Source organism: Chiloscyllium plagiosum, unplaced genomic scaffold (genome assembly GCF_037043375.1).
Source record: "Chiloscyllium plagiosum isolate Xiang-an unplaced genomic scaffold, Cpla_swu_hap1 HiC_scaffold_5, whole genome shotgun sequence".
Lineage (NCBI taxonomy): Eukaryota > Metazoa > Chordata > Chondrichthyes > Orectolobiformes > Hemiscylliidae > Chiloscyllium > Chiloscyllium plagiosum.
In genome coordinates, this window is record NW_028270143.1 from 124839307 (window position 1) to 124861711 (window position 22405).

At 41.7% G+C, this 22405-nt stretch overlaps 1 protein-coding gene across 2 annotated transcripts in view; it reads right to left on the bottom strand.

Annotated features, from left to right (window-relative positions):
• vill (villin-like) overlaps positions 1 to 22405 on the bottom strand; it is a 163017-nt gene that overhangs the window by 21560 nt on the left and 119052 nt on the right. For both annotated transcript variants that reach the window (XM_043690859.2, XM_043690858.2), the window contains exons 8-14: positions 20923 to 21001; positions 14533 to 14631; positions 9684 to 9837; positions 8588 to 8688; positions 5269 to 5406; positions 979 to 1137; positions 315 to 491 (exon numbers count right to left, since the gene is read on the bottom strand). In XM_043690859.2, the coding sequence (XP_043546794.2) occupies positions 315 to 491; positions 979 to 1137; positions 5269 to 5406; positions 8588 to 8688; positions 9684 to 9837; positions 14533 to 14631; positions 20923 to 21001 (907 nt within the window). The remainder of the gene's footprint in view (positions 1 to 314; positions 492 to 978; positions 1138 to 5268; positions 5407 to 8587; positions 8689 to 9683; positions 9838 to 14532; positions 14632 to 20922; positions 21002 to 22405) is intronic.

The window sequence follows — 22405 nt, forward strand, 5'->3', positions numbered from 1 at the left end:
AGGTTAGTAAACTCTCCCAGTCTTTTCTTACATCCCTGCGTTTTCCTTGAAATATTTATCCAATTCTGCTTTGAAATATATTACTGAAGCTGCTTCCACAGCCCTAAGCAAAACATTCTGCCCTAAATGGGACATAGGTTACTCTAAATTATTTACACTTAGGAGGAGAACACGATGAACCATTTGGACTTTTGTATTTGCTTCCCCCATTCAATAAGATTGGGTCAGATCTTCTATTGCATCTCCTCTATCCTGCACCTTTTCACTCCCTTCATACCCTACACTCTTCACTTAGCTAGCCACAGATTGCTTACCTTTCCACACCACATGTAGGTGGTCTGCTCTGTCTTCAGGACAAAAATGTCGTTGGAGTTGAGCGAGGAAGTGCGGGCAGGCACCTCGGTAGCTTTGGTGTTCACTTCGTTTGTGCCACGGACCTGAAAGAGTCGGATTGGCGGTTCTTCCTTCATCCCTTCACGCCCGGTTCCACCCTGAGGTTGTCAGACAAGGATAGGAAGAAAAAGCAAATTCAATGCCAGTTATTTATTGCTTCAGCCATAAACTACCACCTCAAAACTGGCACAATAGCTCAATTTGTCACCTATAGCCTGAGAAAGCCTTTGAACCAGAGTCTCAGCAGTAACTTGCTATCAGACTCTGAGGAGAGGACTGGAACAACTGTACTGCAGAGGTCCATACTTGATATGGATATAAATGATTTCATAGGACAGTCAGATGATTATCATTCTTAGATAAGACAGGGAGGAAGATGCAGCAGACTCAAAGTAGGGAGATTATTGCCTTAGACAGCAGCCTCTACAGTGCAAACTGAAATCCTGACATCCAGCCCTCAAAGTTGGCAGAATCCACAAGCTCTCAACAATGTAAAGCTTTCTCCATGGTTTCAGCGCAGTCTATGACAGTAGCTAAATCCAGAGTAAGGCTGTGGCATCAATAGCAAAAAGCTGATAGTTTCACCTGGTAAATGATGAGTTTTCCTTTAAAGATGGCCAGGAAATGTTGAGGCTCCTTGCCCATGACCACTCGCACCTGAACTGCCTCACCATTGTATCTGTTGTCCAAGTTGACAGCTTGATAGGCAGAAGCAGTGATCTCGTCCCGGCTAGCGTGCAATCCCTGAATAAACAAAGATTCAGAATGTTACACTAGTCCATAGCCCAAAATCTTGGGAAAGGTGTCAAGGCAATGGAGAGGCTGCAGAGAAAATGAACTAAATGGAACCTAACATGAGGAACTTCAGTTAGTTGGGAAAACCAAAGCTGGAGAAATCAGGCAGGCCCATCTTTGATCAGAGAAGGTTATTAATAGGAGTTTTTAAAACAATGAAGGATAGCAAATGTTGTTCCCTTGTTCCAGAAGGGAAGTAGAGAAAACCCTGGCAATTATAGACCAGAGAGCCTTACTTCAGATGTGGGTAAAATGTTGGAAAAGATTATAAAAGATAGGATTTATAATCATCCAAAGTTGAATAAGTTGACTAGGAATAGTCAACACGGTTTTGTGAAGGGTAGGTCAAGCCTCACAAACCTCATTGACTTCTTTGAGAAAGTGACCAAACAGGTGGACGAGGGTAAAGCGGTTGATGTGGTGTGTATGGATTTCAGTGAGTCGTTTGATAAGGTTCCCCATGATAGGCTTTTGCACAAAATACTGAGTCATGGGATTGAGGATGATTTAGCAATTTGGATAAGAAATTGGCTAGCTGTGAAAGAAGACAGAGGGTGGTGGTTGATGGGAAATATTCATCCTGGAGTTTAGTTATTAGTCGGGTACCACAAGGATCTGTTTTGGGGCCAGTGCTGTTTGTCATTTTTATAAATGACCTGGATGAGGGTGTAGAAGGATGGATTAGTAAATTTCTGGATGAAGGTCGGTAGAGGTCGGTAGGATAGTGCTAAAGGATGTTATAGGTTACAGAAGGTCACAGATAAGCTGCAGAGCTGGACTGAGAGGTGGCAAATGGAGTTTAATGTGGAAACGTGTGAGGTGATTCACTTTGGAAGGAGTAACAGGAATGCAGAGTGCTGGGCTAATGGTAAGATTCTTGGTAGTAGAACATAGAACATTACAGCATAGTACAGACCCTTTGGCCCTCGATGTTACACCGACCTGTAGAACCAATCTGAAGCCCATCTAACCTACACTATTCCGTTCTCGTCCCATATGCCTATCCAATGAAATGTAGATTGTGTAGATTGTGTCCATGTACATAGATCCCTGAAAGTGGCCACCCAGGTTGATAGGGCTGTTAAGAAGGCATACGATTTGTTAGCTTTTATTAGTAGAGGGAATGAGTTTCAGAGCAATGAGGTCATGCTGAAGACGTACAAAACTCTTGTGTGGCCACACTTGGAGTATTGTGTACAGTTCTGGTCACTGCAATATAGGAAGGATGCGGAAGCTTTGGAAAGAGTTCAGAGGAGATTTACTAGGATGCTGCCTGGAATGGAGGGGAGGTCTTACAAGAAAAGGCTGAGGGACTGGAGGCTGTTTTCGTTAGAGAGAATAAGGTTGAGAGGTGACTTAATTGAGACAGATAAGATAATCAGAGAGTTAGATAGGGTGGACACAGAGCCTTTTTCGTTGGATGGTGATGGCTTTAAATTGAGCGGTGATAGATTTAGGACAGATGTCAGAGGTAGTTTCTTTACTCCGAGATTAGAAGGGGCGTGGAACGGCCTGCCTGCAACAGTAGCAGACTCGCCAACTTTAAGGGCATTTAAATGGTTATTGGATAGGCATATAGTTGAAAATGGAATAGTGTAGGTTAGATGGGTTTCAGATTGGTTTCATAGGTCGGCACAACATCAAGGGCCAAAGGGCCTGTACTGTGCTGTTATGTTCTATGTTCTAATTTTGATTAATCTTTGAGCAATTAAATAAGGAGAATTTAGTTTAAGTGATTATGATTTAGAAAGAGCTGTCTAAAGACTGGTGGAACGTTCAATAACAATCTTTAAAAATAAATTGGATAGATAGTTGAAATAGAAATAGGACTATGGTAGGAAAAAGCAGGGGCGTATGTCAAATTGGAAAGCTTTTTGGTACAAATGCGAAACATGGTCAGTAGGATGAATTTATTCAGCCCTTCAAACCTGGTCCACTATCCAGTAAGGTCACAGCTGATCTGATCTCTGACTCAATTCCAGTTTCCTACTTGTCCCCATAACTCTCGATTCTCTTGTAGATCAAAACTCTATCACAGTTGTAAATATATTCAATAACCCAGCCTTCCCAGGCCTCTTGATAGAGAATTCCTAAGATTAATGACTCTGAGGGAAGAACCTACCAACTCCACATTAAGTGGGAGACCCTTTATACAGAAACATTTCCTCCCTCATTCTAGATTCCCTATGGGAGGAACCATCCTCTCAATATCCACCTCACCAAGTTCATCAGAATCCTACGTTTTCAATGAGAGCACCTCTTTTTCTTCATCTAAACCCTGAAGTATTTTGACCTACTTGCCTTTCAATCATAGAACAAACTAAGGACCTGGTGTCCTTGTTGTTATGTCATTGAATGATAACATGCAGAAGCACAACACACGCTAACATAAAGGTTAATGGAATGTTAGCCTTTATTGCAAGAGAAATTTAGTACAAGAGAATTGAAGGCTGGTTTGAATTGTATGGAGTTTTGTTCAACAGCACCTCTTACCTATTACTGCCATAGAAAGAGTGCAAAGGTTTACCAGACTTTTTCCCAGAATGGTGGGCTGTCTGATGAAGAAAGAATCGGCAAACTGTGCTTGTATTTTCTAAAGTTGTGAAGATTGAGAGATGATCTCAATAACACTTACAAAATCCTTAAACAGGATAGATAAGGTGAATACATTCAAGATGTTTCTTAGTTGTCAATAATCATGGAGCATTAGTTAAAAATAAAAGGGAATAGTAGTTAGATCCAAGATGCAAATTGTTTTCTTTACTCAGGGTGTTGTGATCTTTGGAATTCTCTCCCACAGAGGGCTGTGGAAGCTGAGACTTTGAGTATACTTCGAGATTAATCGATTTCTGATGAGCAACGGCATCAAGGGCTATGGGAATAGTGTGGTAGAAGGTATTTAAGTGTTTAATCAGCTACGATTGTACTAAATGGTGGAGCAGGGTCGTCAGGCTGAATGGTCTACTTTTGTTCCCATGTTCCTTCATCCCAGGAGCTAATCAATGAAAATTTGTTTGAACACATTGTGTTTAAAAACATTGTACAAGAAACATGCCATGCCCATAGACCTGACTACACTCCCTGACTGATTACTAATGGGAATTGTTACTAATACACCAATTTGCAAAGCATCAAGGAGACTCCAAAAATTAAAAGTGGAACCTTAGTGGTTGAGAAAGTTCATACCTTTAAAAGCTCTTTAATGTAACTTCTTTATTGATGAAGCTGCCTACTGCACCCTAATATAACTAGCAAATTCATCTGTATTTTTGTTTCAAGCTCCTTTTAAAATCACAGTTGGCTATCTAGACACTGTGATTAAATTAGTGTAGGTTTGCTCGCTGAGTTGGAAGGTTCATTTTCAAACGTTTCATCACCAATACTAGGTAACATCTTCAGTGAGCCTCTGGATGAAGCACTGCTGATGATTCCTGCTTTCTATTTATATGTTTGGGATGCTTGGGGTTCTTTGGGTTTGTGATGTCATTTTCAGTTCTTTTTCTCAGGGGGTGGTCAACCGGGTCGAAGTCAATGTGTTCGTTGATAGAGTTCCAGCTGGAATGCCATGCTTCTAGGAATCCACGTGCGTGTCTCTGTTACAAGAATTCCAAGAAGCATGGCATTCCAACCGGAACTCTATCAACGAACACATTGACTTCGACCCCATTTACCATCCCCCGAAAGAGAACAGGAAATGACATCACCATAGGAAATGACATCACCAACCCAAAGAAATCCAAACATATAAATAGAAAGCAGGAATCAGCAGTGCTTCGTCCGGAGACTCACTGAAAAATGTTACCTAATTCGGTGAAGAAATGTCTGAAGATGAACCTTCCAGCTCAGTGAGCAAACCTACATTCAGAACCTCAACCTGGAGTTACAAATGTTCTCAAAACTTGCTAACTGTGATTAAAATTCTTTACTTTGTTGTGATGAACTCATTTACAATTACAATAATAAAACTACAGCAAGTGACTGATTTTCAGCAGATCAAAGAATAATTTTGAAGCAATTTATTTTTGAAAAAATACCCAAATACACCTCAAGGTGAAGTCATTGTCAAAGTGTGGCTCCTACCTGCCACATGTAGATAATATAAGCGGACTTGTTGTTTCTCATGTATGTGTACAGCACCAAGTAGCAGTCTCCCCCATAGAACTGGCCATAGGTTTTGGGATCCACTGGAACAGGTTCATTACCTTCAATTCTCCATACCTAATCCAGAGAACAGAATACATTCGTTGTCACTTCACATATATCTACTTTTATTTGATTTCATTCAGTACATTTGGCAACTTCAGTTACTCTACAATAATTCACAACAAAGGAGATGATGGTGGAATGTTAATGTCCCAGATTATTTAAATCGAGGAGCCCAGGTTCATACTTTGGGGACATAGATGAAAATTCACAGAATGCTGGTGGAATTTAAGTTCAGTTAATGAAATCAAAAATTGAAAGCTAGTCCTAGAATCATAGAATCCCTACAGTGTGGAAACAGGCCCTTCGGCCCAACAAGTTCACACAGACCCTCCGAAGTGTAACCCATCCAGACCCATTCCCCCACCTATTGTCCTATATTTACTCCTGATTTAATGCACCTAACCTACACATTCCTGCACATTATGGGCAATTTAGCATGGTCAATTCACTTAAACTGCACATCTTTGGATTGTGGGAGGAAACTGGAGAACCCAGAGGAAACCCATGCAGACATGGGAGAATGTGCAAACTCCACACAGACAGTCGCCTAAGGGTGGAATTGAATCTGGAACCCTGGCATTGTGAGGCAGCAGTACGAACTACTGAGCCACTGTGCCGGCCTGGTGAAGCTAAGTATGCAACTATCATAGATTGCTTTTTAAAAATTGTGTGATTTATTACCGGAAGACTTCAGCTACATGGATAGATTGGAGAAACTGGGACTTGGAGCAGAAAAGATTGAGAGGAGATCTGATAGACGTGATCAAATCATTGTGAGTTTAAACAGAGTGGACACTGAAAAGCTGTTTCCAATGGCAGCAAAACTTAGAGCCAGAAGGCACAGATTTAAGTTACTTGGCAAAAAAAGTAATGGGGACACTGGGAGCATTTTTTTTCAGGCAGTGAGAGTTTAGGATCTGGAATACACAATCTGATAGTGTGGTCAACGCAGGTTCAACTGTGAATTTCAAGTTGAAATTGGAACACCTAAAGAGCAAAGTTTTAGCCTGGATCTGATGTCAAATGTACAACTTTAAAAATGGTCACTCCACAGTGATACACACTGACAATGGCCTGAACAAGGGTTTAGATTAGAGTGGTGCTGGAAAAGCACAGCAGGTCAGGCAGCATCCGAGGAGCAGGAAAATCGATGTTTCGAGCAAAAGCCCTTAATCAGGAATGGGCTTTTGCCTAAAACATCGATTTTCCTGCTCCCCGGATGCTGCCTGACCTGCTGTGCTTTTCCAGCAACACTCTAATCTAAACTTTGGTTTCCAGCATCTGCAGTCCTCACTTCTGCCTAATGGCCTGAACAATCTGAGGGTCTAACTTGTGCCTCTCAGTGGAAGTCCCATCTAGGAAGGGAAGCAGGGGAAGGGGGGGAAAGCAGGATCCAGAGACTAGGCAGCAAAGCACTAATTAAGGGAAGGGTGTTGTGCACTCAGATTGCAAGCCCTGAATAATGGAAACACTATTCTTTCCTGCCTTATCATCAAAGTTGTTTAACATGCAGCCTTCTCAATTTTATTGCCAGCATATTATGACAGTCTAAGAAGGTTGAGGGCCTTAATTGGGTAACAGTTAGCAGAAAGGTGGCTTAACAACTCCTGATTTACAGGACTGGTTGGGAATGGGTGAAAAGGTGATGGACAAGTCACTGAAATTAGGTTTCATGCACCAGCCACGTCAACTGTTGAAAACATGCCCAATGGAAGGTGCTGTAAAATCTACCCACAGTTATAAAAGCACAGCAAAAAGGAACTTACTAAATTGAGTATATAGAAAGGAGACACAAGCTCAATGCCCTGAATGACCTCCTTTTCTGCTTAGTCATTCTACAATTTTATGGTGAATTTCATTTAATGCATTAGTTTTATTCACTATGCCCTCTGCCTTCATGCATAAATCAATACTTTGGCCCCTTTACTGCACCACCATTTATTATTTATATACTTATTAAAGACTTCTGGGTATCCTTTCTGTTTGATGCCACTCTCATTTCATATTCCCTCTTTCCTTCTTCTTGCTTTTCCATCTCCCCTCTGGGTCTCTATATTCAGAATTCAGGTTTGCAATTCTTTTTCTCTATTTAACATCTGTCAAAGCACACTTCTTTTTCCCTCTATCTTAACTTTTATCTCTTTAGTCATTCATGGAGCTCTGGATTTATTTATCCTATCATTCCCTTCACATGAAGTATCTTGATTGACCCCAAATCATCTCTGCTTTGAATGTAGCCCATTGCTCAGCAACCAATTTTCCAGTCAACGTTTGACTCCAATTTATTCGGCCGAGAGTAATTTTGAATCCCAGTGAGTTGGTGCTCCCCAGTTAATTATTCTTACTCTGCAGTATTATTTGTCTTTTTACATTACCATTCTAAAGTTGATATTATGATCACTGTTCTCAAAATGTTCTTTATACATCTGGATACTTCTTACTTGCTGGTTACTAGTTGCTGGCTTATATCGAACAATGTAATTGTACCATTTTTTTAAAACTTAATTCACCAGATGTGGGAATTGCTGACTGCCCTGGCATTTATTGCTCATCCCTAGATGGCCTTGAGAAGGTAGTGTAGAGCTGCCTCCTTGAACCACTGTAATCCAGTTGGTGTTGGTATACTGCAAGGCAATTAGGGAAGGGTTTCCAGGATTTTGACCTGGTGTCACGAAAGGAACGGCAATATATTTCCAAGTCTGGATGGTGAGTGGCTTGGAGGGAAACTTGCAGGTGGTGGTTTTACCATTTTCCTTGTTCTTTAACTCCAGCCAAATCAAATCTATCTGACCCTTCTGGGACATGTGCACTCTCTCTCTAGTACTGCTATATTTTCCTTAATTGAAATCACAACCCATCCTCCCTTCCTTCTTTCCTGAACATCTCATATCTAGGAGTATGTAATAACCAACCTTGTCTTTCTGTGAGCCAGGTCATTATATTGCTACACAGCAGTCTATGATTATAATTCACCAATCTTATTTTTCACAGAAGAGGCTAAGGGGACGGAGCAGGCATTGTGAGATGAATATAATAGATTGTATGAAGTGCTGGCACATGCACAAAGGGTGGAACAATCCTCCAGCTCTCAGCTGGAATATTCCGATTTGATTGCTGACTAATTAGAAGTATTACTTGGAACAAGTTATCTCTGACATGAGGCAGCACTTAATGTGAATGGGGTTTCACTTACATCCACTTTCCCGGAGGCATCATCCACCATCCTATATTGAGCTGCAAGATCTGGTCTGGCATGCAACGTAGTCACATCGAACTTGGTCTGTTCCACTTTAGCTGTAATGAGGTTATGCAGAGCTTGAAACCTTGAAGGAAGAGCCTCAATAGAAAGACTTATTTTATTCTACACAGAATATATAACATAGACCATTCAGCCCATGAGGTCTATGCTGGATTTTAGGCTGCACTCTCACTCCCTCATCTAAATCTATCAGCAGAACATTCACTTTCTTTTGCAATCCATTCACACGTGGAGAATGGACACTTCAATCTGCTGCCTGCACGAGGGGAGACAATCAATGATTTTTGAAGGAAATTGAATGGATAGTTGAACAAAATTAACTTATTTTTTTCACTCATTCGTGAAGCCAGCATTTATTGCCCATCTCTATTTGCCCTTTAGAAACTGATGGTGAGCTGCCGTTTGGAACCACTGCAGTTCCTGGGGTGTAGGGAAACCTACTAGGTTTTTAGGAAAGATTTTCCAGGATTTTGACTGAGCGTTAATGAAGGAACAAGTCACGATGATATGTGGCTTGGAGGGGAACTTGCAGATGTTGATGCTCCCATGCATCTCCTACCCAACTGTACAGTGCTATAGGAATCCAGCTGGAATATGGCAATGACAGGATTGTGCTCCAAAGAACAAACTTAATAGGCTGAATGTCCTCCTTCTATGCTAAACGACGTCTATGAACAATCAAATGACATAGTTTTAGTATAGTTGACAAAAATGCCGAGGAGGAGGTTGTTTTTGACATAACAAACACTTGTGATCTAGAACAGTCTGCCCGAAAGAGTAGTGGAAGTAGACTTAACAGCAATCTTCAAAAGTGAATTGGATAATTACATAAAGGAAGAAAGAAAAAGGAGAGATCAGAGACAAAATGAGCAGAGGAGTGGGACTTACTGGATAGGTCTTCAAAATGCCTAGTACATGGACCAAATGATCTGCCACTGAAGTACTATTCTGTGATTCAGGAGAGGAGGAGGAGGAGGAGATTGTGGAAGATAAGGCAGAGAGAATGTAAAAAACACTTCTGAAAGCTCACCAATCTTGCCTACTGTATATGTCTTGCCCAAGCCTTGAGTTTGCCCTTTGACATTCCATTTCTTGAAGAGCTGTTTGAATATGGCTGATTCAGCACCGTCATTGAGCACCACCACATTAGTACTGGGTGGATAATTCTTGGCTTTTATGAATCCCTAGAAGGAGACAGAAAGGAAAGTTGAAGGAGTGGCTTCATCAGAACATGTCAAGCATTATCGCATTTCCAAAAGGAAAGCATATACACTTTTATGTTAAGGATCAGTTGGCCATCATTTGGAACATTGAAAAGTAGTTTTTCCCTTTGGTGAACTAACGGCTTCTGGCTCCTCATGCTTGAAGGCAGCCCTGTCACGTCTTATCTAACGATAGTGAGGCCGTTAAGCCTCTTAAATCAATCTCCTGTTCAATTAATTCACGGTGGACTGCACTTCAACTCCACTTACCTGCCGTGATCAATATACCTTAATGAATATCATCAAATAAAAGTCTACCTGTTAGGTTGAATTCCCTGTGACTAAACAGGGAACTAGAATGGATAAAGAGGGCTGAATGGCCTCCTTGTATGCTGCATCACAATGTTAGTAAGATATACACTGGATTTTGCAGAACATGGTGTACTCAGACTCCATGAAACCTGAGAAACAATGAGCTTTTCGTTTATTCATTCATGGGCTGTAGATGTCACTTCTTGGGCCAGCATTTATTGCCCATCCCTCATTGCTGTTGAGAAGGTCGTGGTTAACTACCTTCTTAAACTGCAGATGTTCATTCAATATAAGGTACGTCTACAATGCTGTTAGGGTCAGAGTTCCAGGATTTTGAACCAGCAACACTGTAGGAAAAGTGATATATTCCCAAGTCTGAATGGTAAATGGATAGAATGAAATTGTAGCTGGTTTTGTAGTTGAATTCTGTGTCCTTGACCTTGTAGGTGTTAGTGGCCTTGGAAAGGTGCCATCTAAGGAGACTAAGTTAAGTTTCTGTACTGCATCTTATCGATGGTACATACTGCTGCTACTGAGCATTGGTGTTGATGGAAGTGAATGTATGCGATCAGGTGAGCTTTATTATCCTGGATGGTACTAAACTTTAGTGTTGTTGGAGCTGCACTCACCAGGCAAGTGACAAGCATTCTATCACACTGCAGACTTGCGGTTGTAGATGGTGGACTAGCTTTGGAAAATCAGAAGCTGCGTTATTCAGTATAAAATTCGTAGCATCTGACCTAGTCTCGTGGCCATAGTATTTATGTGGTTAGTCCAATTTAACTTAGAGTCATAGAGACGTACGGCATGGAAACAGACCCTTTGGTCCAACTTGTCCATGCTGACCAGTTTTATTAAATTAATCTAGTCCCATTTGTCAGCATTTGGCCCATATTCAACTAAACCTTTCTTATTCATATACCCATCTGGATGCCTTTTAAATGTTGTAATTGTACCAGGCACCAACACCTCCTCCAGCAGCTCATTCATTCATGCACCATTAACTGTGTGAAAAAGTTGCCCCTTAGGTCCCTTTTAAATCCGCCCCTCTCACCTTAAACCTACGCTTTCTACTTTTGAACTGCCCTACTCTAGGGAAAGACTTTGGCTTTTCACCCCGTTCATTCCCCTAGGATTTTATAAACTTCAGCAAGGTCACCCCTTAGCTTCCAACAATCCAGGGAAAATAGCCTCAGCCTTGTGAGTTTCACTTCAGGTTAATGGTAACTCCAGAATAGTGGGGAATTCAGTAGTGATAATGTCCTTGAATACTTTTATTCAATCTGCTACATGCAAGGGCCATGAGATGACTATTATGAACAGGGAAGCAGACTATTCAGTTTACCGAGTCCATGAGTGTTTACTCTCCAGATAAAACAAAGGACTAACTGCATTTTTCTGCACTGTTCCCATTTCAGCATCCTTCACTCACATGTACAATCTAATTTCACTCGCAGGATGTTTTATTTGTTCATTTGTGGGATAAGGGTTTTGCTGGCTAGGCCAGCAGTTTTTTATCATTACCACTAGATGGGTTTTACCAACAATGGACAATGGATTCATGGTCATCATTACACTCTTCATTCCAGATTTCTTTTATTGAATTCAAATTCCATCATCAATCATGGCAGGATTCAAACCTGTGTCCCCAGGACATTACATTGGTCTCTGGATTAACAATCCAGCAACAATACCATTAGACCACCACCTTCCCTATATGTAGGTGTCATTGGTAAAGCCAGCATTCCTAATTGCCTTTCCTGTCTGCTAATAACAAGGCCTTTGGTGCATACATGTATGCACAAATGCTTTGCATTACAAGCCATTTCTGGGCATCAGGTAAAAAGCTGGAGGTGACCACTCGATTTGCCAGATTGTTCTTAGAAGTCTTGCCAGATCCCCAGTGTCATTCAGGAAGAGAATACGATTCCACTTTTGTACTTTGAAGTTGAGGGTTAAGGTAGAAGTACGAGTCTAGTTGCATAGGACCTGAACGGTGTGTAAGGAAAAGGCCACTCCTGAACAGGCACTCACTATCTAAGTTCATTTGCTTCCAACAGCTGAGGAAGTTATGAATTTGGACAGAGCGATACCTCTCTTTTATTTTAGATTACTTACAGTGCGGAAACAGGCCCTTCGGCCAACAAGTCCACACCGACCCTCCGAAGAGCAACCCACCCAGACCCATTCCCCTACATTTACCCCTTCACTGGGCAATTTAGCATGGCCAATTCACCTAACCTGCACATCTTTGGACTGTGGGAGGAAACCAGAACACCCGGAGGAAACCCACGCAGACACGGGGAGAATGTGCAAACTCCACACAGACAGTTGCCTGAGGTGGGAATTGAACCCGGATCTCTGGCACTGTGAGGCAGCAGTGTTAACCACTGTGCCACCGTGGATGGCACCTGCCAGCAGAAAAGGGACAGGGAAGCTGGGCCGGGTGATTACAATGGGTTTTAATTGAATTGTCAGTGTAATTCTTTGTACATTTAGGATAATCGAGCAAATGTCCAATTGCAGAATTACATTAAGTGTTAAATATGTGCTGTAAGGTTTCAAAGCACATGGCTTGTTGTGAAAAGGTGAAGGGGCACACTTTGGCTGTTCATAACAAGAATGATACTGTTTCTTGTCCAGCAAGTTCTCTTCCTTAAGAACCTAATTACCAATCTAGCCCATCTACACATCCAAGAGCCTGAACAATTAACTTGGGGAGAGATTACAAATTTCCATTCTGCTTTGGGTGAAGGAAGGTTTCCTAACATCTCTCTTGCCTTAGTCAGGTTGTATACACTCAAGTCCCACTCCAAAGGCTTGTGGACAGGATCCAGAATGACACTACATTCAGTGTATTACTAATGGAGTGCTACACTGTCATAGGTATCAGCTTCCAATTGACACATTAAACTCAGATGCCACCTACCTCCGCTTAGGTAGATGTAAAGGACTTAAGATGCTATTTCAAAAATGAGATGCAGGAGATCTCTGTTGCATTGATCAAAATTTATCCCTCAATCAACATTTTGGAAAATAAATCTTCTGGTTATAATTTAATTGCTGTTTGTGGGACTTGCCTGAAATATTTCCTACGTTATTACAGTAACTATGCTTCAGAATTATTTCATTGGCTGCAAATTGTCCCGTGATGTCTTGAAGCTGTGACAAGTGTTGTGGAAGTTTAGGTTTTGAGTGAATCATATCAAGCAAGATGATTCCAGAATCAGTCCCCAGGGAATTTCTAATGTCAGATATGATGTGACCCTGTTGCCCCTTGACTGGGTTGCGTGGAATAAAGGTACTAGGCAGCCTATTGCTTACAATACTTAATCAGAGACCAGAGATTCTAAGTTCAAGTCTGTGCAATGCAGAAAATTAAATTAAAATTCAATAATTTTGGTTATTTGTAGGCATGTGCTAGGGTTGACCAACTTGCCAGATTGTCATAGAAGCCCAGGCAGATTGTTAATGTCATTCAGGAAGAGAAAATGACTCCAGTTCTGTACTTTGCAGTTAAGGTATCAGCACTCAGTACTAGCCTGTGTGGCCTCAAATCCAAAAGGTGGGCCAAGGAATGCCATTCCTGAAAGGGCACTTCCTGAACTGACATTTGCATTCTGAGTTCACTCTCTCCCAATTGCTGAAGGAGTGGATGTCACTTGCCAGCAGAAGAGGGACACAGAAGCTGGGCTGGGGATTATAGTGGGTCCACAGTAGAAGTTTAGAACTGGCAGCAACATTTATTTTTCAGTGAGTTAAATTGAATCTGGCGTTCAATATAGGAACAAAGCAGTATCTCATTGGTAATCCAATACAGAGCCTACACCCCTTGTTCATTCAATTTTGATAGAAATTGAATATTAGGTGTGTATTATAGTGACCACCAAAATATGATCTCAACCAATGCAACTGATCCTGTCTGTTAGATGCCTGTTCCAATTTTCTGTTGCATCAATTTTTTCCATTATATTTCCCACTCAAGGAACTCTCTTCCTAAAAGCTTTGCGGACATACCTACATATCATGGACTGCAGCTGTTCAAGAAGGCAGCTTAGCACCACCTTGTCAAGGGCTATTAGAAACAGACAGTAAATGGTAGTCGAGCAAGCAACACCCACATTCCGTGAATGAAACTGAAATTGGATTCTGTTCTATCAATTCTAACTGTTACACACCCCAGCTATTATTTGGTCCTAACAACTCCCATTATGTGCCCCATTCCAATCTTGGGGTTCCTCGATCCCATCCTCTATACGATGATATCCAAGATCCAGTTCCTCCAATTCCACCCACCTCAAGTCTCCCAGGCAAGTCCAATTTTAACTAATCACACAGTCCATTTGAATGGATGCTTCTACTTACCAGGGCCCTGTTCATTCCTGACCGTTTCTCATTTGTATTGGCCTCCTTCCCTTTCCAAACAAAGATAGTGGAACTGCCTTGATCCAGAATGTAGCAATCCTGCAGAGAGAGAAAAAAGAGATGAGTTAACAAGACACCAATGGGGAATCCTTGGATGCATAACCTATGAATCCAGATAAATTGCTGAAGAGAATTGATGCCAATTGTTTACAAACTATCTCAAAACTGAGGGAACGAACATGCACATGAAGTAAGTGATTCTGCAAATGAGATCACTGTCACTGCTTCAAGGTGACAGAATAATTTAAATCCCTCTTTTAGTCCTCGGGTGAAAGCACTAAACTGAGGGAAGGCTAACTCCCAGAATATTAGGCAGAAACTGGGAAATGTAGATTTGAGGGCAAATGTCTAGATGTAGGAATCTTTTAAAGGCAGTTAATTTGAGTTTGGGACCAGCATATTCTAGTGAAAGTGAAGGGTAAGGATGGCAAGATTTGGGAACCTTGGGTGACAAGAAAAATTGAGAGCTTAGTCAAAAAGGAAAAGGAGGTATATGTAAGGTTTAAAAAACTGACAGAGCCCTTGAGGAATACAAATATAGCAGGAAAAAAACTCAACAAGGACTTAGGAGCTAAACCGGGCCATGAAATGTCTTTGGCAAACAGGATTAAGGAAAAATTCCTTACATCTCTAAGGTGCAAGAGGGTAGCTATGGAAAGGGTAGATGCATTCAAGGATAAAGGAGGGAATTTAGGCATGGAGCCGGAGAAAGTAGGTGAGGTCCTTAACGAATACTTTGGATCAGGATGCACAATGAAGGAGGACATGGTGCATAGTGAGTCTTGGGAAGGTTATGTCGATATTCTAGGGTATGTCAATGTAAAAAAGGTGGTGTTGGGTGTTTTGAAAAGCATTAAGGTGGACAAGTCCCCAGGACCTGATGGGATCGATCCCAGAATGCTCAGACAGGCAGGTAAGGAAATTGCTGGAACTGTGTGTGAAACCTTTGTATCCTCTTCAATCACAGGATAGACTTGAGGATAACCAACCTTGCTCGTTTGTTTAAGGAGAGCAACAGGGATAATCTGGGAAATTACAGGCTGGTGAGCCTTAGTTCAGTGGTAGGGAAATTACTGGAGAAGATTTACTCACATTTGGAATAATATGGAATTACTGGCATTGGCAGCATGACTGTGCAGAAAAGGTCATGCTTCACAAACTTTTTTACATGAACTTTAGCAAGGCATTTGATAAGGTCCCTCATTGAGATGAAAAAAGGTGTGGTCACATGGGATCCACAGTGAGCTGACAAGATGGACACAAAGCTTGCTTAGTCGTGGAAGACAGAGTAGTAGTTTAAGGGTGTTTTTCTGATTGGAGATCTGTAAGCAGTGGCGTTCCGCAGGGATTACTGCTGGGCTCCCTTTTGCTTGTAATATCTATAAATGATTTGGAGGAGAACGTACGTGGCCTGATTAGCAAGTTTGCAGATGACACAAAGATTGGGGAAGCTGCAGATGGTGAGGAGTATTGCAGACGACACAGCAGGATAAGCTAGAGACTTGGGCAGAGAAATGGCAGATGGAGTTTAATCTGGACAAATATGAGTTAATGCATTTTGGAAGATCTAATGAAGGAAGAAAGTATACAGTAAATGGCAGAAACCTGAGTAGCATCAGCATACAAAGGGATCTAGGTGTATACATCCACAGTTCCCTGAAAGTGGTAACACAAGTGGTCAAGAAGGCATGTGGCATGCTTGCTTTCATTGGTGAGTTCACAGAGTGTAAAAATTGGCAAGTCATGTTGTAGCTGTATAGAATTTTAGTTCGGCCACATTTGGAATATTGGGTACAGTTCTCCACACTTCCTGAAGAACGTGGAGGCTTTGGAGAGGGTACAGAAATGGTTTACCAGGATATTGACTGGTTTAGAGGGTATTAGCTATGAGGAGAGATTGGACTAACTTAGTAAAGGATGAGGGGTAACCTGATTGAAGTTTACAAAATTACAAGAGGCATGGACAGAATGGATAATCAGAGGGACATAAGTTTAAGGTAAAATGGAATAAGTTTAAAGGAGATATGAGAGAGGCTTATTTTTAACAGATTGTCTGGAATGTGCTGCCAGAGGAGGTGATGGGGTAGGTATGCTAACAGTGTCTAAGAGACATCTTGACAGATACAGTAATATACAGTGAATAGTGGGATATGGACTATGTAGAGGCAAAAGGTTTTTGGTTAAGAAAGGCATCAAGTGTTGGGGCAGTCTTAGTGGGTCAAGGCCTGTTCAAATGCTGTACTGTTCTTTTCCAATAGGACTGAAGTATCTTCAGAATTCTCTCGCACAAACTAGGGTTGTGGATGTTCAGTCACTGACTATCTTCAAATTTCAGATGGACATTTATTAGCTCTCCTTGGGAATGATGGGAAAGGGATATCAGCAGGGACGTGATGGGAGTCCGAACATCAGCCATGATCATATGGAAAGGAGGAAAAGGTATGATGGGCTGAATGGCTTTTCCTGTTTCTTGCATTGTCCTGCGAGTAGAAAGATTTTTGTCAAAACTCCATGATGATTTCTACCAAATATCCTTTTAATCTTCTCTTCTCCAAAGAGAATAATCATGTGCCTCTCGTATCTCCATTGAACTGAAATGTCTTATCTCTGGCAGAAGTTTAGTAAATCTGCCTTGCAAACCAAATTATATAGAAAACACTTTATAACTAAGTTACATTCAGGTTCCAGGGAGGCAACGTTCCTGTTTCTAGTGTTCTAGAGATAAACCATTTATTTCCAGCTCTACTGCTTAGTGTTGCTAAACCGTCAGGAATGTTCTGACCTTTTCCTTAGATTGGAGATCAATCTCCTGAATGAACAATCATTGGCCATAAAATAAAATTGTATTCCTTATCATTTTCTTTGGAACATTTTTGCATATTAATTAGCACAATAGCCACTTGCCAGAAGACTGGAAAATGGTAAACATTATAGACTTGTTCAAGAAAGCTTGTGAGGATAAGTCCAAAAACTACACACCATTCAGTTTAACTCCAGTGTCGGGGAAGCTTCTTGAGACAATTATTCAGGATAAAATGAATAGTCTTGTGGAAGAATGGTGGTTGATTAGAAAGTGTCAGCATGAATTTCTAAAAGCAATTGCTGTTGATGTGCTGTACGTGGACTTTCAGGAGACATTTGATACAGTGCCACACAACAGATGTGAGGAAAATTCTAGGTCATAGAGTCATAGAGATGTACAGCATGGAAACAGACCTTTCGGTCCAACCTGTCCATGCCGATCAGATATCCCAACCCAATCTAGTCCCACCTGCCAGCACTCGGCCCATATCCTTCCAAACCTTTCCTATTCATATACCCATCCAAATGCCTCTTAAATGTTGCAATTGTACCAGCCTCCACCACTTCCTCTGGCATCTCATTCCATACACGTACCACCCTCTGTGTGAAAATGTTGCCCCGTAGATCTCTTTTATATCTTTCCTCTCTCACCCTAAACCTATGCCCTCTAGTTCTGGACTCCCCAACCCCAGGGAAAAGACTTTTGTCTACTTATCCTATCCATGCCCCTCATAATTTTGTAAACCTCTATAAGGTCACCTCTCAGCCTCCGACGCTCCAGGGAAAACAGCCCCAGTCTGTTCAGCCTCTCCCTATAGCTCAAATCCTCCAACCCTGGCAACTTCCTTGTAAATCTTTTCTGAACCCTTTCAAGTTTCACAACATCTTTCTGATAGGAAGGAGACCAGAACTGCACGCAATATTCCAACAGTGGCCTAACTCTTTGTTCAGCAACACTCTCTAGGACCTTGCCATTAAGTGTGTAAGTCCTGCTAAGATTTAATTGAATAAAAGATTCAGTAGCAACATGTATATCAAATTGGCTGAGTGATGGGAAACAGACAGACAGTCAGTGGATATTTTTCATGCTGGAGGATGGTTTGTAGTGAGTTCCCCAGGGATTGGTATTGGGAACCTTGCTTTTCCTGATATATATTAATGATCTTGGTGTGCAGCAAACAATTTCAAAGTTTACAGATGATATGAAACTTGGATAAATTGAAAACTGTGAGGATGACAGTGTGGAACTCCAAAAGGACATAGACACATTGACGGAATAGGCAGGTAAGTGGAAGACGTGTTTCAGTGCAGAGAAGTGTGAAGTGATGTACTTTGGTAGAAAGAACTTTGAAAGACAATACAAAATAGGGGGTACAATCCTGGAACCTCAGACTCTGCACTTGTTTGATGAGGCAGGTGGCTGGGATGTTCTGAGTTCTGTACACTCTTTCTGCTGCATGCATGTGGCCTCCAGCTGTTCAACTCGGAAACACTCAAAATAGTTAGTCTTGCTTTTTTCCAATTTCTGTATTCTCGGGCAAACATGTGTCAGTGGGGATGTTGCATTTGTTTTTGGAGTCTTTCAAGGTGTCCTTGTAATGTTTCCTCTGCCCTTCTGATGGTTGTATTATTCATTCATGTGAATGTAGTCATTGCAAACAAGTCTGGCATTTAATACTCATCTATAACTTCCCAGAGGGCAAACTAAGTGCCGTGGTTATGTAGTCACATGTAAAATGGATCAAGCTAGGACAGGTTTCCAAAAAGGACTTCAATGAATTGGTTGTTTTTTTTTACAGCAATGAACAATGGTTACATGGCCCTACTAGACCATTATACTACATTCAATTTCATTACTTCCCATGGTGTGATTCTAATTCATTTCTTCAGAATGAATTAGAATAGTAAGGCGTTTGATATAGTAAGGCGTTTGATAAGGTTCCCCATGGTAGGCTACTGCAGAAAATACGGAGATATGGCATTGAGGGTGAGTTGGAGGTTTGGATTAGAAATTGGCTGGATGGAAGAAGACAGAGGGTAGTAGTTGATGGCAAAGTTTCTTCATGGAGTGCCGTCACTAGCGGTGTTCCACAAGGATCTGTTTTGGGACCATTGCTGTTTGTCATTTTTATAAATGACCTGGAAGAGGGGTTAGAAGGTTGGGTGAGCAAGTTTGCGGATGATACGAAAGTCGGAGGAGTTGTTGACAGTGAGGAAGCATGTGGCAGGTTACAGCAGGATATAGAGAAGCTGCAGAGCTGGGCAGAAAGGTGGCAGATGGAATTCAATGTAGCTAAGTGCGAGGTGATTCACTTTGGGAAGAATAACAAAAAGATGGGGTACTGGGCTAATGGTCGGATACTTGGTAGTGTGGATGAGCAGAGGGATCTTGGTGTCCATGTACACAGATCTCTGAAAGTTGCCACCCAGGTAAATAGTGCGGTGAGGAAGGCATATGGCGTACTGGCTTTTATTGGTAGAGGAATTGAGTTCCGGAGTCCTGAGGTCATGATGCAGTTGTATAAGACTCTGGTACGGCCGCATCTGGAATATTGTGTGCAGTTTTGGTCGCCATACTATAGGAAGGATGTGGAGGCATTGGAACGGGTGCAGAGGAGGTTTACCAGGATGTTGCCTGGTATGGAAGGAAAATCGTATGAGGAAAGACTGAGGCACTTGGGGCTGTTTTCACTAGAGAAAAGAAGGTTTAGGGGTGACTTGATTGAGGTGTACAAGATGATTAGGGGGTTAGATAGGGTCGACAGTATGAACCTTTTCCCGCGTATTGAGTCGGGTATTACAAGGGGGCATAGCTTTAAATTAAGGGGGGGTAGATATAGGACTGATGTTAGGGGTAGGTTCTTCACTCAGCGAGTTGTTAGTTCATGGAATGCCCTGCCAGTAACAGTGGTGGACTCTCCCTCTTTATGGGCATTTAAGAGGGCATTGGATAGGTATATGGAGGATAGTGGGTTAGTGTAGTTTAGGTGGGCTTGGATCGGCGCAACATCGAGGGCCCAAGGGCCTGTACTGCGCTGTATTCTTCTATGTTCTATGTTCTAATATCAGCCTGAGGTTCTGGATTAGTACTCCAGTGACAGAAACAGTCACTTGCCATCCGACATCTGGAATGCATCAGGAATCCAGGATCAAATTTGCCATCTTGTATTGGGATTCAGAAACTGTCACCTGGAATTTGTCAGCTGGAATCCAAAATTTGGAAGTCATTACCTGGATTGAGAATGGTCGACTGGACACTAGAATCAGTAAATAATTCCCAAAGTCCAGAATTCGGAATGATCACTCAGAACGTGATTACCCAGAATCTGGGATCAGGTAATGATTACCAGGGACCTAATCTTGTGAACGGCCATCCGATTCTGGGATCAGGAATTTGTCACCCACCCAGACAGACGTGTGGAAATTGGTTGTTGAGGTTAGTTGATAAGTTAGATGCTTTGAATGCTATTTATCTTGTTACAGGACTGGTTTGAAGATAAACAATGAGGCACAAGTTCTTTGACTTACCTCATGTTTCAGGAGATCCTGAGTCAGAGGCCGTGTGGCCACTTCCTGTACCATCAAACTTCCTGTAGCATCTGAAACACTGCAGACAGGAAACAGCAGAGAGAACTACAAGTTACATTCCATAAGAAATAGGAATAGTAGTAGGCCGTTCAGCATGTCAAGCCCTTCAATAGGATCATGGCAGATCTGATATTCCTCACATCCACTTTCCTGCATTTTCCCCATAACCACTACTTTCCCCTTTCAGATGGATTGAGCAAGCAGTCAGTACAAGATATGGATTTAAAGAGACTTACTAACCTTGAAAGTCAGTTGAACTTTCATCCTGATTCCATTTTAATTGAACTAAACCCAAGGGATGCCCTGATGGGTTGAAGGCAGTCTTACCAATCAGACAAACTAAGTGATTGAGTTGGCTTGGGGGAAAGGGTTGATTCATTGACCTTTTACCTGTGGAACAAAAGTTCAAAGATAGCCCAAACCTGTGGCTAAGTTGATTCTGCTCTCACCTCTGAGTCAGTAGGTACATGTAGTACTCTGGAAACCTGAGCATGAATATCTAGGCCAAAACTTCAGTGAAGTACCAAGCCAGTACTGCAGTATCAGAGATGCTGCCTTTCAGATGAGACGTTAAATCCTAAGTCCTGTTGCCTATTCAGGTGGATGTGAAACATCCTATACCTGCTATTCCAAAGAAGAAAAGCAGAGATCCAATTCTCCCCATGTCCTGGCCATTATCTGCCCCTCAACTGAACTCACTAACAGAACAGATATCCACTAGCTTGGGGAGATGATGGCATAGTGGTAATATCATTGGTAGAGTAATCTTGAGGCCCATTCTAATTGTCTGGAAGCAAAGTTTCAAATCCCACCACAGCAGCTGGTGGAATTTAAGTTCAATTAATTAAAAATCTGGAATTAATATCTAGCCTCAGCGATGCTGACAATGAAACTATTGATTCTCACAAAAAAAAACCCATTTGTTTCACTACTGTCCTCTGGGGAAGGAAATCCGGCATCTTTATTTCATCTGACCTACATGCGACTCTAGATCCACAGCAATGAAGCTGGCCCTTAACTGCCCTCTAAAATGGTCCAGGTAAGCCACTCAATTCAGGGGAATGAGGAATTGGCAACAAACTGTAGCCTCGCCAGCGACACCCACATCCAATCAAATATCTCACTCCTCTTTCTGGGATCTTGCTTTGTGGAATGATGGTGTATTTTCTACTTTACAACGAGTGTACTCAAAAGAAAAACAATTAATTGACTGTAAAACAAGATCAGACATTCTGAGTGTCAAGGTGTAAAATGAATTCAAGCTTTTCTGAGTTAAAAACTGATTTGAGATGTGACATGTGGTTTGTAGAATCCTTGAGAGGAACAAGCTGACTAACACTCGCTAAAATCTCCAAAATTGAGAATTTTTCTCTTCTGACATTGCTGGCTTGGCCAGCATTTACTGCACAATGCTAATTGTCTT